The sequence below is a fragment of the Amblyomma mixtum genome, chromosome 1 (assembly GCF_055824585.1).
Source record: "Amblyomma mixtum isolate Tamu chromosome 1, ASM5582458v1, whole genome shotgun sequence".
Taxonomy (NCBI): Eukaryota; Metazoa; Arthropoda; class Arachnida; order Ixodida; family Ixodidae; genus Amblyomma; species Amblyomma mixtum.
In genome coordinates this window covers 41966037-41984454 of record NC_143012.1, presented here as the reverse complement: position 1 = coordinate 41984454, position 18418 = coordinate 41966037, and the positions used below count along the sequence as shown (strand labels likewise).

At 45.9% G+C, this 18418-nt stretch overlaps 1 protein-coding gene across 2 annotated transcripts in view; it reads right to left on the bottom strand.

Annotated features, from left to right (window-relative positions):
• Window positions 1-18418, bottom strand: part of Zir (dedicator of cytokinesis) — a 63676-nt gene that overhangs the window by 33166 nt on the left and 12092 nt on the right. Inside the window, exons 11-21 of one of the 2 annotated variants that reach the window (XM_089548786.1) lie at window positions 18368-18388; window positions 17602-17729; window positions 16356-16449; window positions 14482-14765; window positions 13248-13318; window positions 12272-12416; window positions 10536-10724; window positions 7011-7286; window positions 4891-5079; window positions 2661-3041; window positions 637-786 (exon numbers count right to left, since the gene is read on the bottom strand). In XM_089548786.1, the coding sequence (XP_089404912.1) occupies window positions 637-786; window positions 2661-3041; window positions 4891-5079; window positions 7011-7286; window positions 10536-10724; window positions 12272-12416; window positions 13248-13318; window positions 14482-14765; window positions 16356-16449; window positions 17602-17729; window positions 18368-18388 (1928 nt within the window). The remainder of the gene's footprint in view (window positions 1-636; window positions 787-2660; window positions 3042-4890; window positions 5080-7010; window positions 7287-10535; window positions 10725-12271; window positions 12417-13247; window positions 13319-14481; window positions 14766-16355; window positions 16450-17601; window positions 17730-18367; window positions 18389-18418) is intronic. The other variant, XM_089548795.1, reaches the window with a different exon arrangement.

The following is an 18418-nucleotide window of genomic DNA, read 5'->3' as shown; positions in this document are numbered from 1 at the left end:
GTTACCACTCCTGTACCGCCTTTGCCAAAAGTAATCGAGCAACAGGTTCTTGCTTCTCAAACGTATAACGGAGCATTTACAGCAGCCCTATCGACCGAACGGTGCCATAATGTAAGGACAAGGTCTCACCTTTCTTGACGCAGAATCAGAGCTTAAGGGCTGCCATGAGTGCTTCGCTACACGGCTAAGAAAGAAACCACCTGTGCCGGGTTACTTTTGGCAAAACTGTACATATAAACCTCAGAAGTGAAGAATAACAAAGAGTTGAGAACCACGGATCGCAGTGCTCTCCATTTAAAACAAATGTTTAATTTTCCATCTTTTCTTAAAGTTATGCACACTGACCGTACCCGGCAGTTAAATTTTCTTCCTGTGCAGTATCTCCCACAAAATTTCTCTCACACACACAAGACACTTAAATTTGCAATCACAGTGTGCCACTGCTGTTAAAATGTCCCACAATAGCTGTAACATGGTTAAGCCTCACACAGAAACCTTTCGCATTCGAAGCTCATACATTTCCAATACCTGACTGGCTGTTCAACATAAGAGCTGAACACTGAGTAAACACTATAGCCTTTATGCTCAGGTTACAATACAGGAAGAAAACCTTCAGAAACACTTTGGGGCTCCCACCTTGACCAGCTTGAACACATATCCCCGATCCATGATTGACAGCAGGTCATGAAGGAAAAAGGCCAGACTGTTGTTGAGGTTCTGCACGTAGCGAAAGTCCCGCACTTCCCGGTGGCAGCGGCTGATGACGTCAGACGTCAGCGAGGTCACCTGCAACAATGATGAAGGCCGGCCTTAGGTTTTGAACAAACGAGTGCAGTGGACAAAAAACCAGGTGCTTAGCAAGTGTAATGATGAGTGTTAAAGCAGACCTCGGATGTGCTAGCTTCAACAAGAGCACACCTGGGTTACCAATGCCATCAGTAACCACGTTCCTTTGAAAGACCACAACAGTGACATAACCCTTTGGTGGTTGGAATTCTAAGTCCACAACGGGATCCAAACAGTCACTCACAACAGTTGTTTTCTTGTCATCCCCTCAGTCAATGTGCAAAATGTGAAAGTCGCAGCACACACTTTAAAGGGACTATGCAATAAATTAATTGAGATTACATAAAGATAGGCAATCCATCACTTGTCACCCCAGCGCAAGAATTTTTGAGCTAGCATCAATAACAACGAAGTTATAGACGATTAAAAATCACGCTCCTCCTCTCCCCCCTCAACTCGTACGCGCGGGGCACCAGAAAAAAATAAAGAAAACAGCTCCGGGACTGGGCTCCGCCCATGAATACGTCATTCGCTGACGTTCGGTTTACGACTTCCGGTTGTCACACTCCCGAGGAGCAGCGTGCGTCGGCAGCGTCTCTCCAGTCTCTGCGCTTTCTTGACTCCCGAACTCGCGCCAGAAAGAGGCGGCAGAGATAAATTGAAAACATATGCGTGAAGGCAATGCCTTGGCTCGCGCTTGCCCGAGGGGGTCGCACGGCGGCTCGAGCAGATGATTTTCACCGCTACCAGAAGTGTGACCGTGACGTCGTAGCTGGCGCGGCTCGAGCGAATGACAGCGTGTGGTGGCGTGCCGACGTCATGGGACTAGTGACGTCTGTTTTCCCGATTTTGGTTTCAAAATGGCTCCCTGCGAAGACACCAAATGGCCCACGATTTTTAAAAATTCATAATAAATTGCCGGCTCAGTTCCGAAGACTCATACTTGGTGTCAATGCTTCTGAGCATCACTTCTAACATTTACAAGCCACTTTTAATTCTTTGCGTGGTCCCTTTAACAATAAAGCATACCAAAGTTTTCATCAACCCTACATTCCACATCATCCCCGGAAAATGAATACATCTCTCCATGTTGTCCATACACCACAGCTGTTAACAGATCATGGTTTCCATTTTCAAAGCTACACCACCTGAAATGGACACCAGCATGCCTGGTGCCACCTGTTGAACTGAGAAGAAATTATAACCATGCTGGAAGGACAGGCTTCGACTGACAACATACCAACACCAAAGCGAGCTCACTACAAACCATTAGCCAGCCGCCGCGGTGGCTCAGTGGCTATGGTGCTCGGCTGCTGGCCCGAAAGACGCGGGTTCGATCCCGGCCGCGGCGGTTGAATTTCTTTGGAGGAGAAATTCGAGGCCCGTGTACTGTGCGATGTCAGTGCACGTTAAAGAACCCCAGGTGGTCGAAATTTCCGGAGCCCTCCACTACGGCGTCTCTCATAGCCTCAGTCGCTTTGGGACGTTAAACCCCATAAACAAACAAACAAACCATTAGCCATTCGACTGCCCAATTAATTCCCAAAAACATACTGAAATCACCCCCCCCCCCCCCCCAACTTTTTTTTTTGCCGAGAAATGACTACCGTCAGGCTTAAAACACGTGCCAAAGGCAAGAAACGCTTCTTATGAACAAGTACTACACCCTAGTGTTGAAAATTGCAACCAAATGCAATTGCCGACCATAATTCAGTCTTTGGCAGTGAGGGCGGAGCAACACTGGGGCGGACGGTCTCATCCTTGGTAATTTTGGTACGATCTCCCATGACAAACCCAGCTGGTGTTTTTAACGGGTTAAGGGGCTAATGACATGCAGGTTCTTTCATGGACAGGAAACGTATGAGCCTCCTCACCAATGTGGTGATGTCATCCACAAAGCGGCTGCTGAACCTCGTCCGGCGTGGGGCCTGCAGCCGACCAGTGGCCGCAAGGTGCTGAGTCATGCTCTTCACCACGAGCTCCAGCAGGAACCACGGGTTGCTGAGCGTCAGCTCCCGCGCCGCTCCGCTCGACACCACCCACTGGAGCACGAGCTCCTCGTGGACCAACTTCCGCGGCGGAGGAGACCTGAGAGGCGACGACGGGTTTCCATTGCCAGGTCTCATGCTGGCTGTGCGGTCGAGGGGCCGCGCCACCACCACGCTGACGTCCGACTCCGAATCAATGTGCGCCAGCATGGATGCGGTCGAACTGGCGAGATCCGGGTTGCTGCTGCTGCGACCGTGGGGCGACATCTGGAGAATACCGCATTTATGTGAATAAAATGCAGGTTTTTTTTCGTGGTTCAACGGTTTAAGAACGCTTCTCACGCGTTATACTTGAAGCCAAGGTACGATTTCAATGCGATTTTTTTCCCGCTGCTCCCTACTATAAGCTTCACCACCAGACTCGCAAGCAACTAGGAGAAGGCAACTTCACAACAGCTTCGCAGCTGTGTTGTTGCATTATATAGCATGTGCAAATACAGTAATTCAAACAGAAACAAGTGTTTTATTCTGACAAGCAAAGTGCAATGGGATGTGAACATCGTGTGTATGTTACAACAAGTCAAATAGAAAGAAGTGCTTTATTCTGACATGCAAAGTGTAATGGGATGTGAGCAGCACATGCTGCAATGTGGGGAGGAGAGAAGGCGGTGCTCAACCTTCACACGACAGTGCCATGTAACAAAACATGCAGCGTCAGTGGCGAGCCATGCCCACTCGCACAGACCTCGCCACTTGTTCCTCTCCGCACTCCTCTTTCTTCCCATGGACGCGCCGACAATGTGGCACAAAAAATTAGGTACTAACAGCCGTCAGTGTAAAATCACTAATCCATCTTTTGTGCTACAAAGCCGCCATCTTCAAATGAAAGCAACGAACAAGAATAAACAAGACTGTGATTTCTGTACTTCAGTGTACCCGTACTTTTGCTTTTCGTCTTTTGGATCCTATAATTATTCGCTGATGCAAATGTTGTCCTGGGGTCTAGAAAACTTGCTACTTTGAGACATTACCTCATTATCAAGATGATAATTTAATATACTTTAAAGTTTACAGTATCGACAGTAGATGGCACTTCACCATTTTCACTACTGTAACATCAACGGAAATACACTATGATTAGGGGTGTGCGAATATTCGAAATTTTCGAATATAATTCGAATAGTATATTTTTAGTATTCGTATTCGATTCGAAATCTAAGCATTCGTGTTGTTTCAAGTATTCGATCCGACGCGAATATTCGTACCCAGCCGAATATTCTATTGCGAGCACCGGCGTTCATTTCGGTCCGCAAGTCCTATCAAAAGAGACATAACAATAGAGCGGCGCCCAGAGCAATGCGTAACGTTGGGCCATACAGTAGCTGACTACGCTGGTGAGCTTCTTTGTGGCTATGCGTGGGAAGCTGGTATAGTCAGAGCTCCGCACGAAATATCTCGCAATACGTGCCAGTTCAGTGCCAAGTGAGAGGGCATTTTTGTGGCTGGAGAAGTCGCTTCAGCTAGAAAGGAACTAACTACTTCTGCCTGACCGTGTGGAGCAGCCGGTTTTCCTTCACGACAAACTTTTATGTTCATCCCAGCAACGCGCTTTTGTACTTATGGCAAGCTAGCCTTAATCAATGCTGTGTACTAGCTATCTTTTCTGATATTTCCACTCTTCTTTGAATAATGTTCGAGACTTTGATACTTTTTGTGCAGCCACACACATCTTTTGTGTTCATTTCATCACTGATAGTTGAACTGTGATGTTCTTGGGTGCTCAAATAATGTTTTGTAGTGGTTAAATGCATCTGACCTTGATTATTCGATATTCGATTCGATATTCGGAACCAAGTATTCGTATTCGATTCGTATTAGAAAAATTTGATATTCGCACACCCCTAACTATGATATATTTTTTGGATCCTACAAAAATTTGGCTGATGCAGGTGTTTTCTTGCTTTTCAGATAATCTTCTCCTTTGAGACTACTATACCTTATCACTGACATGGTACTCAGTCACGTCATACAATGCCTTACATTACCAGTAACAGACAATGCCTCATTGTACTTTAAATTACCGTGACGTCAGCTGAAGTCATTGAAAAGAGCTCACCGAAAGTGGTACCGAACATGCCGGATGTCCAGCAGGGCTGCACGCAGTGCCAGGAAACGGAGGCGAGCTTTCATCGCCGGACGGTGAAGGGAGGTACGGCTCGGGATGTGGCAGAGTGCATTGGTACTGAATGTAAGTAGCCAGCAGGGCATTCCTTCCGTGGATGTCGTTACGGTCTTCCAACAACTTCTGCAAGGCAGACACAGACAGCAGACTAATGCAGCCAAATTATGTTGAACAGTTCTTTCCTCTGTTATGCAACCTACAACAAAAAAAAAAAAGCACCATTACGGTAAAAACATGCCAAGCACTAGACAGAGCAGTTATGGCCAACCTAACAATGGCGACCTTGTGGTCATGGTCGCCATTGTTAGGTTGGTCAACAAGTAGTTGGCCAACAAGTTAGGTTGGCCAAGACAGTGAACCCTGACTGGACGCACCTTTCGCTTATCCCAAGCAATGACATTTTGCAACTACTTGGCAAAGCCGTCAGTTCCCGAACTACTACAAAACCTCACTGGTATGTTTAAAAAAAAATATACCATCTGGTTAAAAGCATGATCCGAACTCACTAATTCTGAAAAGCGTAACCATGAGTGAAATATAAGGCATTTATTTCTTGACATGAGGTCCGAACAGCTTCTTTTCTAGAGCTTGCTGAATTCAGTCCGCATTTGCGTTGCCTTTAGCATGGAAGAAAATTTGCAACACATGTGGCCCATCGACAGCAATGGTGAAGGTAGCCAGGTCCTCTTTCGCGTTTTTTTTTTTTTTATGCTTTGCCCCTTGGCATTAATGCACTGAGAGGAAGCTACTGCGATAGCTGACTGTTTCAGCATTTTCATTCTTCACACTAGGTCCCCCGGATACAGCCCGCTCATATTTAAGTGCATGGTTGTAGTTCTCAGATGCTTTGCCCCCTTGCTCTTAGGCACTGCAAAGAAGCTGCCTTTTTCCTCTTCTAAGTCTCGTTTCCGCGGAAATGGCTGGCTCGTATGTCAGCACACCATTTATCTATTTTTGGATGCTTCGCCCCTAGACACTGTGCATCTAGGCATTGCAGAGAAGCCACCGTGGCAGGTAACAGCCGCTGCATTCCAGCTTTTCAAATCGCAAGGCATCACTCGGCCCTACTGTACGTTTGCACGTGATTGGCCGGTCCCTAAGTGCTTTACATGAGCAGAGTTGGTCGAGATTTTAAATGCAGCACCCGGGAAATCGTTATCTGGGAACATGCTTGGCCCTACTGTATGTTTGCACGTGATCGGCTGGTCCCTAAGTGCTTTACATGAGCAGAGTTGGTCGAGATTTTAAATGCAGTACCCGGGAAATCGTTATCTGGGAACATGCTTGGCCCTACTGTATGTTTGCACGTGATCGGCTGGTCCCTAAGTGCTTTACATGAGTAGAGTTGGTCGAGATTTTAAATGCAGTACCTGGAAAATCGTTATCTGGGAACATGCTACCAAAAAAAAGTGAGTAACTCTACAGGACATTTTTATTGCCCGTGATTTCCAGCGTATCGACACAGAAATGATATGAACTGGAGTCACTATAGAGACAGCTGCATGCTGAACTAGGGAAATGAGTTGAGACTCTTCTTTCCGAATGTGTTCACTTCACATTCTAGGAAATGCACAAGTTAGCAAAGCAGACTACCAGAGCAAAGATGAGAGGTTCTTCAAGTGCACTTGGAAGACAGCTCAACTGTCTTCAGCCTTTTCCTCAGTTTCAATGATTAGACACTCTATGATCTCCTCATGACTAGCCCCTATTCTCAGAGCCAAAATGTGCACATGTGCATTTGGGGGCATACATATGTGTACATTTAGTCCCCAAAAACACTGATCCTCATTCATTTCATAGCTCGAGTAATTGCCTTCACTTCTTTGACTGATTGGTTAATCAACTGACAGAATTAGTCAATTACTGAGTGATCGACTGACTGATTACCTTAACTTTCCCTCTCACTACCTGTACCAGATGTACGAGGTCTTCAGCAGTGCTGACATGTATGAAACCTAGAGCAGCCTATGGTTTCACAAAATTCAAATGCCCTGCCAAACAAATTCTACAATCAAACATAACACAAAACATGTTCAACATTAAAAGGTGCTTACCACGACTGAGTCAGCCACAGCAGCAAGGGCATGAAATGCTGCCTGCCCGAGATTGAACGGCTGGCCGCCAAGACGGGGAGGCTGCACAAGAAGCCGCACGAGTGCATCCAGAATGGTCGGCAGGAACCGAACCAGTGGACCGGGCTTGCACCGCACAAGCTCCATCAGGCTAGCGCGGAGCATGGTCTCCGCCGTTTCGCCATTGAGAAGCCGCTGAGGCACGTGCCCGCACTCAACGGCTGTGCACAGCTGGAAGAACCGGTCCAGGTGCTCGTCCTGGGAGGAGAAGTAGAGGCATCCAACTTCACATACAGCGGCAGATGAGACAGCGATCCTGAACTCACTCTGTGCATGTAAAGACTTCAAGAGTGCAATGCGATCATTCTGTACGCAAGTAAGGAAGCTGCAGTGAGCAGAAAACAAGTTATGAAGCACAAGGTTTTGTGCGAAGTGCAAAAAGCACTATACAGCCTGTAAGACAGATATTTATTTCCCAGATAAGTACTACTGGCCAGTAAGAAACTGAAGAACACAACAGGTACAGTAAAACCTTGTTAATTTGTACTTAAGAGACAAGCAAACCGTCCGAATAATTAAAGGGTAAAGTTATCAAACGTCCCCTAAAAACTGCTGAAAAACTTACCGCCTGTGCCTGTGTAACACAACATCCTACGACAGTAGTTTGTGGTAGTGAGAGCGGCGCAAGCACTAGTTCACGCAGCTGCACACAGAGGGTGGCACAAATCCATGACACAGCGAACGGCGCAAGCACTAGTTCACGCAGCTGCACACAGAGGGTGGCACAAATCCATGACACAGCGAACGGCGCAAGCACTAGTTCACGCAGCTGCACACAGAGGGTGGCACAAATCCATGACACAGCGAACGGTGCAAGCACTAGTTCACGCAGCTGCACACAGAGGGTGGCACAAATCCATGACACAGCGAACGGCGCAAGCACTAGTTCACGCAGCTGCGCACAGAGGGTGGCACAAATCTATGACACAGCGAACGGCGCAAGCACTAGTTCACGCAGCTGCACACAGAGGGTGGCACAAATCCACGACACAGCGAACGGTGCAAGCACTAGTTCACATAGCTGCACAAAGAGGGCACCACAGGTCCGTGAAGTGGCACTCGGAGCAACACCATTCAGTTTTGTGCATCCTCCTCATACCTCTCCTTCATGCTACAACAATGCCAGTGAAACCGCAGAACCGGGAAATGTGTCCTCAACTGCCATCGCAGTAAAACAGTTCACGCAACAAATTTAGTTGGTGAAAACACCTGGGCCACGGTTGTCTGCTTCTGAGATTAAAACTGCATGGCTCTGACTATTTTTCACAGTTCCGTGAAATGCACTGCTGCGTGCTTACCCTTGGAAATTTCTGGGCAGAACTGCTCTATAATGGTGAAGGCTTTAGCAGCTTTATTCACAGTGCAATGCAGTAGCAGTGAAACCATCTCACATGCAGCATTGCTGCAGTCTACACTGCACCATGCAATTCAGACTTGAAGAGGGCTACTTGGACAATCACTTTCTTTGCTAGACAATTTCACAACATGCCTCCATAAGGAGCCTGTCTGAATTAACTGGCATAAACTAAGACACATCCAAATTAATGAGCCTTCGATGCCACAGACTTACATGGGTGTTACCCGGGACCACATCGGCAGTCCGAATAATCTGGATTTCTAAATTAACAGGGGGTTGAATAAACAAGGTTTTACTGCACATTCACCTTAGACAGGAATCGACTATAGACGTCGCAAGAAAGTAAACCAAATAGTATGCATTGCGAGAACCTATACTGGGTGTTTCAGCGAACACGTTCAAAAATTTTCAAAGCTAGGTTTTTTGGGGTAAAAATATGGCTTTTGCGGCATAGTATGACCAGTGTTGGCCGACACCTGAAAACCAGTGAATTGTCTTCAGTAGTAAGCTAGTTAACTAATTTTTTATAATTGACTTTTTAAGAGTTAGGCGCTTAGTTGCAATCTGAGATTTGTAGCTGGTTGAAAGTAATAGTCATATCAGTTTTTAGAATTTCGAAAACACGATTACCCTTGGCACTCTGGCTTGACGAAATTTGGCTTTTTCGACTAGTTACGAGCACTGGAGGGGTTGCTTTGCCTGCATGCTTTCAAAAGAGCATGTATTTTCGCACGATGCAGCCAAATTTTGTCCAGCCAGAGCATAGAGGGTAAATGCGCTTTCGAAATTCTAAAAGCTGATATGGCTTATTACTATTGACCGGCTACAAATCTCTAATTACAACTAGGCACCTAAGTCTACTAGTTAAAAAGTAAATTATTAAAAATGAGTTAACCAGCTTACTACTTGAGACGATTCCCCGGTTTTCTGGCGTCTGCCAACACTGGTAATTACTATGATGAAAAAGCCATATTTTTACCCCAACAAGCCTATTTTTGAAAATTTTTGAAAGTGTTCGCTGAAACACCCGGTATAATGGCCATGTACAGTCTTTGTCAGAAGTAACCAGGCTGCACGTTTTTCTTTCTCAGTCGTATATTAGAGCTATTATGCCAGCCCTCAAGCTCTGAATCTCTGTACGCTAAGAACCCCTGTCCACATCTTCAGAGAACTTTTTGATCTCTAGGGAAGCCGTGAGGGCTCTACTGTACGAATGTGAAGCAAACCATGCAGCCTGGCTACTTTTGGCAAAGACTGTACTTACCGTATTTTCCGGTGTATAAGACGCAGGTTTTTTTTCAAAAATCTTGCTGGTGCGTCCTATACAAGGGTGCATCTTATATGCGAATTTTCCGGGGTTTTTTTGGGAGTTCAGAAATTACTCAGGTTCATGTTCAAACTTTTTTTCACTGAAAAAATATTACTACCAATAACGCGGTTGCAACATGGTTAATACTTCAATACGGGGACCGCCGTGCACAACTTCTTTAGGTGAACATTATCATGAAACGGCGAGGTTGACCACTTCCGGGATCTTAAACACGGGGTCGTTTCGGAGGCCCCAAGCAAAGGTAATGTGAAATGCCAAAAGATGGCGACAGTTGCGCTTCTCGCCATTGTCAAGACAAGCCAAGAGAAGCCGATGTTTTTTTTTAGTCACCCTTTGCAAGTACGTAGTGCGAAGAGAATGCTTCAGACGCGTTGCCTTTTCGATAGCGCATCCGAAGATGAAGACTTTGAAGGTTTTATGTAAAAATAAACTGTTATGGACAAAAAGAGAGTTCTTTCGCTTTTTTTTCTTTTGTGCTAAAACGTGGGCTGGTATGTCGTGAGTGTTGCCTTTTTCGATCACTTAGCGTTGCTTAAAAACTCACACGTACGGTGCATTTTGCGATGGTCGCATAAGCATGTTTAATTAAGCGTCACTAGCCTAACTAGGTAAATTGGGGTGCGTCTTATACACGGGTGCGTCTTATATACCAATTTTTTCAATGACAGCCTGCATATATGGCGGGTGCGTCTTATACAAGGGTGCGTCTTGTACACCGGAAAATACGGTAAATGGCAGGGAATGGGACAGCGTAACACACCTGTGGATGGACGGTGGACACTGCCTGCAAGGAGATGTCGAAGAGCCCCTTGTGTCCGTCGACCCACTTGGTGCCCGGAATCTGGATGCTGGGCGACAAGAAGGAGTAGCTCGGAGGAGGCTGTTCCAGCATCACCGGCAGCAACTGGTCACCCATCTCGAGCTGGCCATCGTGGTACAGCGGCAGCCACTGTGGTGAAGTGGGTGGCACAGTTACATCATCTCCTCTGAGCTAATTCCTTCCCTTCAAAGTGGTATTCCAAGCCTGCATTACGGCAACAAAATTTTATCCCAGGACATGAAAACCACTTCAGTGGTCCGCTGGACCTGTACATTGTTAACCCTTTAAGGCGCTTTGTACACAATTGTGTAGACAGGAAACTCACAGCTTTTTCGTAGGGACTAGTGCACCTAGCAGTGATTTCATTGTTTCAGTTGAACTGAGTAGCCTTCTTGTCGCAAATAAGTTGGTTTTTTGTGCCATGTAGCGAACGCAGTAAATAATATTTCACTCAACAGTGGGCTAGGTACCACTTTGTCCACCATTTTTGTGCAGACAGATTTTGTTGCAAGTGAAAAAATTGATTGTTTTTGCTCAATTTCGGGCATAATGTGCATCTTCGAAACGTAAAATGCTTCCACGATTGCTAGGGTGCTTACCTGACACATGAGAACATTTCGAGGTTACTATTTCTAACAAATCTAGCACTTTGTACGGAATTCTGCACATCGTTGTACAAACTTACCTGCTGGTCTTTCACGCTCAAAAACTAGCAAATTTCCTTTCTTGAGGCCTGAATATGCTACTTAGGTGAAAAAAATAACTGATTTCAATAAAACAAAAAATGGCGTCTGAAAGAGTTAAGCATTAACAAAGCAACAGCCTCAACACACGTATAACTTGGTGCTCTATACTGTATTAACGCTGTTACACTCTCCACATTGTCGCGAGGAAAGCAGAAAAAAAAATGAGCAGTTCAAAGCAGCCCAGAACCTACATAGCAGCACCTAAGCAATGAATCATAAGTTGTACGCGCTTTGGTAACTTCACAGAAATGGGCCACAGAAAGACAGCACGGCAGAATTCAACGCAGCGTTCCTCCGAAGGGCACAGCTTCAGATCACCGCAAATCACTGCCACCCCTGTTGTACAGATACAGACCCAAATAAGAGGGGAGATAGATAAAGCTTCAGTGGGAGGAAGGGTCAAGGGATTAGCTAGAGGAACACGCCTCAAGCCTGCTACTCCACTTCAGCAAAAAAAGGGAAAGGGAAATGACAGAAATAGGGAGAGAGCGAAGACAACCGGCGATGGTAGTGTAACACAATGAGCTGCACAATTAGGGTCAAGGTCAGATAAGTTTGGTTTAGTTTATGAGGTTTAACGTCCCAAAGAGACTCAGGCTAAGAGAGACGTCGTAGTGGAGGGCTCCGGAACTTTCACGTGCATTGACATCGCAGAGTAGATGGGCCTCTAGAATTTCGCCTCCATCAAAATTCGGCCGCCACGGTTGGGATCGAACCTGTGTATTTCAGGTCAACAGCCGAGCACCGTAACCCCTGAGCCACCACGGTGGGCCAAGGCCAGATAAGCATAGTTTTCATGCACATCAATGGCTTCTAAGTCAAGCGTACCTAAGAAGACTGATGTCCATGCTTGCGTCAAACAAAGGCTGCAGCACTCATGATGCCCGAAGCTAAACAAGCACAAAGGTGAATGCACTCAAGTGAGCTCACAGTGTAGCCAATGGGGGTCTCGGTGGGCGTTGTCTGCTCCACCTTCCGCTGGCAGCTGATGTGGTAGAAGGTGAAGAACAGGTGGTGCCTGTCCGTCAGCTTGGCCGGCAGCTTCACCTTGATCTCATCGTGGAAGTCGGGGGACCTGTGAGGATGGATGCAAAATCCATGGCAGGCTAACGACTCCCAGCGCTGTTTGCAGCACATGCAAGTCTGAGACCCCGTACAGTACGCATCATAGTTGCAGGAAACACAACAAATGGTTGAACCAACTCTCAATGCGGAGAAAAGTAGGTTTCACCGCAAATCGGGAGCACAGCAGCTTCTCCTCTCGAGCTCTCTGCCCCTTTTGTTTCCCTTCACAGTGCAAACTACGTTTCTTCTCGAGTGAGGAGCCAGTGTAACCAATTCTTGTTTTCCCTCTAAGTATAACGCATAATGTATATGCCATCAGCTCGCTGCCCTTTGCGTCCATTTTTTTCTTCACAGTAAAAACTGCATTTCTTCCAGAGTTAAGAGCCTGTTTAATTAACCATTTCTTGTGTTCCCTCTAAGTATGACACATACTGTATCTGCCATCAGCATGCTGCCCTTATTACGAACTTAGCTTGAAAGATTGTGACTGTGTTTCCCGTTCCTTCTCTCTTCCCTTTTTAATCCCCTCATTCCCTTCCCCTGTGCAGGGTAGCCAACCGGAAACCTTTCTGGCTAACATCCCTGCCTTTCCCCCCTCTCTGTATCTATCTATCTATCTAGCTTGATTATCCCTAGTGTCGTATATCTGCACTTTCATCAGCATCGCTGCAAGAGACATCTTTTGGTGTATAACTTATTCAGTAACTATCAGTACGCTGCTACCTCCCATTTCTTACCTCACATAAAACGGTCTACAGTTTGTTGAACTCGCAAGCAGCAAAATATAAACAGCCCGAAACTGAACAGAAAGAAGGAAGGAAAACGGGCACTGCCCTCTTACTTGTTATGGTATGTCACAGCGGTGTACACTTCCGTAACAAATTCCGGGCAGCTTGATTTACCAAAGAGTACCTGCAACAGAGGACAAATGCTGTTTGCAATATCAAGGCACAGAAGATGGCATGGCTTGAAGACATCATTAAAGGTGCACTGAAGAGGAATCTGAACTCGTCTTTTTGCCGCGGGAACTCGTTCTACACGTTCCCAGCAATCTTAGAAACTGCGACTTATTTCCCTGTGTGGTCGATTTCCCTAATTAAATCAAATTAACGTCCGGCTCCCACCTTTTTTTTTAAATTCTGCCTCGTACGGTGGGCGGAGTCGACCAACGCGGGGAGTGCCTTTCACCCAGTCCCGTGGCGGCTTGCCGCTCTGCCATCGGCGGAGTAATACGTTGTAGTCCGTAGAAGCAAATAGTCCGCGCGTATTTTTATTTCTGAGGGCTTATTTCGCGGTTATATTATCTGCAAATGAAACTATTTATTCACGGAAACCTAAAAAACAAAATGAAGCGAAAGCAAAGCCTCCAAGGAGCTGGCTGAAGGGCACTCCACGCGTTGGTCGACTCCGCCCACCGTAGGAGGCAGAATTAAAAAAAAAAAGGTGGGAGCCGGACGTTAATTCGATTTAATTAGGAAAATCGGCCACACAGGGCAATAAGTCGCAGTTTCTAAGATTGCTGGGAACGTGTAGATAGAGTTCCCGCGGCAAAAAGACGAGTTCAGATTCCTCTTCAGTGCACCTTTAACTTTGTTTAAACGAATTTCAGAAGGAAGACGAAATCGTGTTTCTTTGAGCAGAGCTTCCATTTAAGAAAAGCACAAAATACTGGTACATCATGACTAGAAAGCACTCTCACAGACCTCACCCCTCCTGCATATTCTCTTAATGCAGGCAGGGATGAATGCTTCAAGAGTAAAAAAAATTGCATGAAGCACCACATCTGCTTTCAATCTCCTTCTTTGGTCTGTGCTCTATCACTGAGAAGACGTTACCTTATCGGTGATAGAGTGTAGCCAGCTAACTTGTATATATGTAGATGGAGAGTTGGAAAAGAAAGCAACAAGCTAGGGCAGATAATTCACTTGAAACCTCTCAGCAATAGTGCAAATCAGATTAGGACCTCAAAGTGAGAATCGAAATCAGATCGATAACATCTGTTCACACGTTCAACACACCCCATCCTTTACCCTAAGCCATGTGCAATCCTGCGACAAAACAGGTGCGACACTCACGGGCAGAGCGCAGGTCACTTCGTCCTCTCCGCAGAGGAGCTGCACCCGGCAGGCAATGTTGCGCGCCGATCCCGGCCGGCCGGCGAAGTTGAGGGAGCGCGGGTAGATGTAGAGGAGGTTGCGGTACGTGTACTCCGGCCTCAGCACGTCCTTTAGGGGAAACTCCAGCATCTCCTTTGTGGGGCGGCCCTTCTCGTCTGGGTACGGGTGGATGCGAGCCAACTCGGGGCTCAGGCAGTACCGGACCTCCTCCGGGCACGGGGAGATGTCCAGACGCAGTGAACCTGGCATGAAATATACATACAGTTAGTGACAGAATTACAGTTCACAAGCAACCGCAACTCCAGGTCCATGCACGCCTTTTATTCTTCCCTTCAATAAGCATTTTTATGTTTAAAAACAAAAATGCATCCTAAAGCTGACAAGAAAGGCGTAACCAAGTGAAGACACCACTCAGCAAGCAAGCAAAGAAAGGCCTTAAAGGGACACTGAGGAGAGCTCTATTAATATTTTTTTTATAGCAAAATCCGATAGTTCGGCATTTCATGGCTTTGTTGCCACTTGGCCGGCAGTGAAAGATGCCTTTATTTCTAAGAAATTTGGATTCGAAGTTGAAAAAGTTTTTCCCGCCGCTCTGATTCAAACTTGGGATTCTCCTATGACGACACAGGACGAAGTGACGTGAAACATGACGTGCACATGACGTAACGCAGACTCCGTGATTTCTGGCAGCCAGCAGTGCAGCCCAGCAGTGCGGCCCAGCAGCAGCCGAAAAGAAAGCTACCGCCGGCCGCACGTTGAAGGCACCTATCGGCTATTGCGGCCGTCACTTCGTTTACGTTTGCAACGGCGTTTTGCCAGCGTTACAATGGATCCCGTTCTCGAAGTCGTCAACGAAGTTCTCGCAAATAGACACCTTTAGCATACCGTGTACCTTGTTACCGTTAGCGGAATACCGGGAGCGCGCCTACTGCCGGGGAGCAGGCGCTGATTGGTCCCGGCGCTGGAGGAGCGCACGTAGCTGTCGGGTACGTGGCGCCATCTGGCGACGTCAAGGAGATTTGCGCATGCATTTGCTGCGCCTCAGTGATTCGTGGCTCCTCGTGTCTATAGTGTTGCTGGAACTATTGGTTCTAGCAACACTGTTTTGTCCTATGACGTCATGAAGCTTGTACTTGCGAGTTTGGCCTGTGGCGGCGATACCTGTATTTTGGTTCTTGCTCTTTTCTATGTTACAAGAGCTTTGTTGTCAGTACGAATGGCGTTTTTGTAATCAGGAGCTGGTATTCTGTCGATGCAAGTCAACTTCGATTTCTCCTCAGTGTCCCTTTAAAGGACTGTAGACACCAAATTTTTGCTTGCGTGTTTTCTTCTTTCAAATGATGCATTAGACATTCGTATGCATGGAGCACACTGTGATATTCGTGTATGACCGCGAAATAATTTATAACTGAAATTCTTGACGCTGTTTCGGTTTCGGTTTCATCAGTCGAACGATGACTGTGACGTGTAGTTGGCGTTTAGGTCGCATGAGGCATGAAAAATTGGCTATACAGTTGCTGACAGGTCATTTTTTGCCATGATTAAATGCAGTGGATAATTAAAACTACATATCAGCGATTATATTACTATTTTTATAGTGGATCACATGACCAAAACATCAACTTGACGTCACACTCGTCCGGTCGATGAAACCGAAACCAAAACAGCATGAGAGAAGAAATTTAATTATAAATTATTTAGCTATTGTAGGCAAACAGCACTCGGTAATCCCCGTATTCTAATGTCTAACGCAGTGTTTCCCAGAAGAAAATGCGCAATAAAATTAAGTGTCTATAGTCCTTTACGCAATCCACTTCAATGCAGCGCCTCACCTGGGATGCACTTGAGTCTTTTCAGCATTGAGCCAGACCGCTTGAGGTCTATGAGAAACTTGTACAGGTCTTCATCTCTCAGTCTGTCGCTCTCCTGCGTCACCAATGTGTCAGCGTTTCCTGAGAACCCTTACTACACAAGCAGCCAAAAGGCATTCCAAGCCCTGTGGGACACACGGAGTCATAAACAGGGCACATCGATTTGCAAGCAAAAGCGACAAGACCTGTTCAGAACAAAGCACTAGGTGGACAGATAAGTGCAGAAAGGAGGACAGCAACATGATTTTTAAGAACACTAGAATTAATATCTTTAGCAGTGTAGTCAAAACACCACTTTCGCATTACAATACTACATATCAGCTAATTGCAGAGGTGCCAACAATGAGTCAGTCTGTTTACATGGTTTCTTTTTCCTTACTTTGCAACTGAATCATAGCTAAGAAACATGCACCCAAGATACAGTAATTTGAAATTATGGCAATCACAGTGTTAACCAGAACTTGGCCCAGGTGAATAGGAAGGCATACGTATACCCTGCCCTGAATACTCTCTTTACAGGAGTTTTTCTTTACATTCAATACAGGGCAATTATAACAGGTGTAGAACGCATTACGGAACTGCTCAATTAATATTCACAAATGCAGTGGGAAAAAGTACTTGCCTGGCCACATAACATGTGGTGGTATGCACCCCTGAAGCATTTTAATAAAATGAATAGTACAAAATAAAAGAGAGAGAGAGAGAGAGAGAGAGAGAGAGAGAGAGAGAGAGAGAGAGAGAGAGAGAGAGAGAGAGAGAGAGAGAGAGAGAGAGAGCCCGCATACTCACATATACATTCTGTTCACAAAATTAACATTAATACAGGCTCACATAATTAATATCCATTAGACAATTACCATATAATCGCATGTAAGGGCCACACCCATGTATAGGCCCCATCCCGTTTTGGACTAGATAATTAAGCAAAAAAATATGGTTTTAAGGTTTTTTTTAATTCGTGTATGGGCCGCACCTTCAAAATTAACACCTGAATTTAAAAAAAGCGTGACCCTTACATAGGTTTATACAGTAACACTGCAACGACAACAAACACAGCCAAGAAATGCGGACCATAAACCAGACATGTGCCCCGTCTTTCTTTCGTCGCCCGTGAATGCCTGACACTTTACCACAGGCAGAACCAACCCAAGAGAGTGACAATGCACGTGGATGCTAGTCAAAAATCACGAGGTGTCTGCGCACTCACCTGTTTAAAGAAGCTCGACACAGTGAGCATCACCGGGCGGAAAGTGTCGAGGCTGTTGGCAAAGTCATCGGGGGACCAGCTGCGGCGCTTCTCGGATCCAGCCCGCCGCTCCAGAGACCCACGCCGTCCTAAGAGCGTCACTCGCATTTATTTTTACGCACTACACCAACAGGTAGCGCTACTATACGAGCAGGTAGGTAGTGCTACTGTACGAGCAGGTACAAACATAAAAATTCCGAGTTACGTTAAAAAAAAAAGGAAGTACCTATGAAGAAAAGAAAAACAAAAACGCAAAGCATTTGCACAAAAACAAGATTGAAAAAAGGTAACTGATTAGCAAGGATCACAACGTTACATGGCAGATTCATGACAGAAACTATAAAAAGCAATTGATGCAGTACACAATTGATGCAGTAATAGAGTTTCGACAGCAAAAGCTCTCAACCAATGCAGGTGCACTTGTGAGACACATTTAGCAGGCAGGAACTGAAAGTAAATCCAAAAACAGGAACGAATGATGATACCAGCACAGGCGAGCAATAATGTGCTGCTGTAATCACAACAACAGCATGCAAGGAATGAAAAATAATACACACAATGAAGATTGTGACAGGCAGAATTTGCCAGCAAGCGTCTAATTAGTGTTAATGTTTGCCTACATTCACACGTACTAGCAAATGAGTGACCAAACCAAAATTAGGTAACCAAATAAACACAGCTAACTGCAAACACTACGACACAGGCTGCTAGCAAATGGTGAACTTACCAACAACTATTCCTAGGTTCACTTGATAGACCAACCGAAGAGCGCATAGAA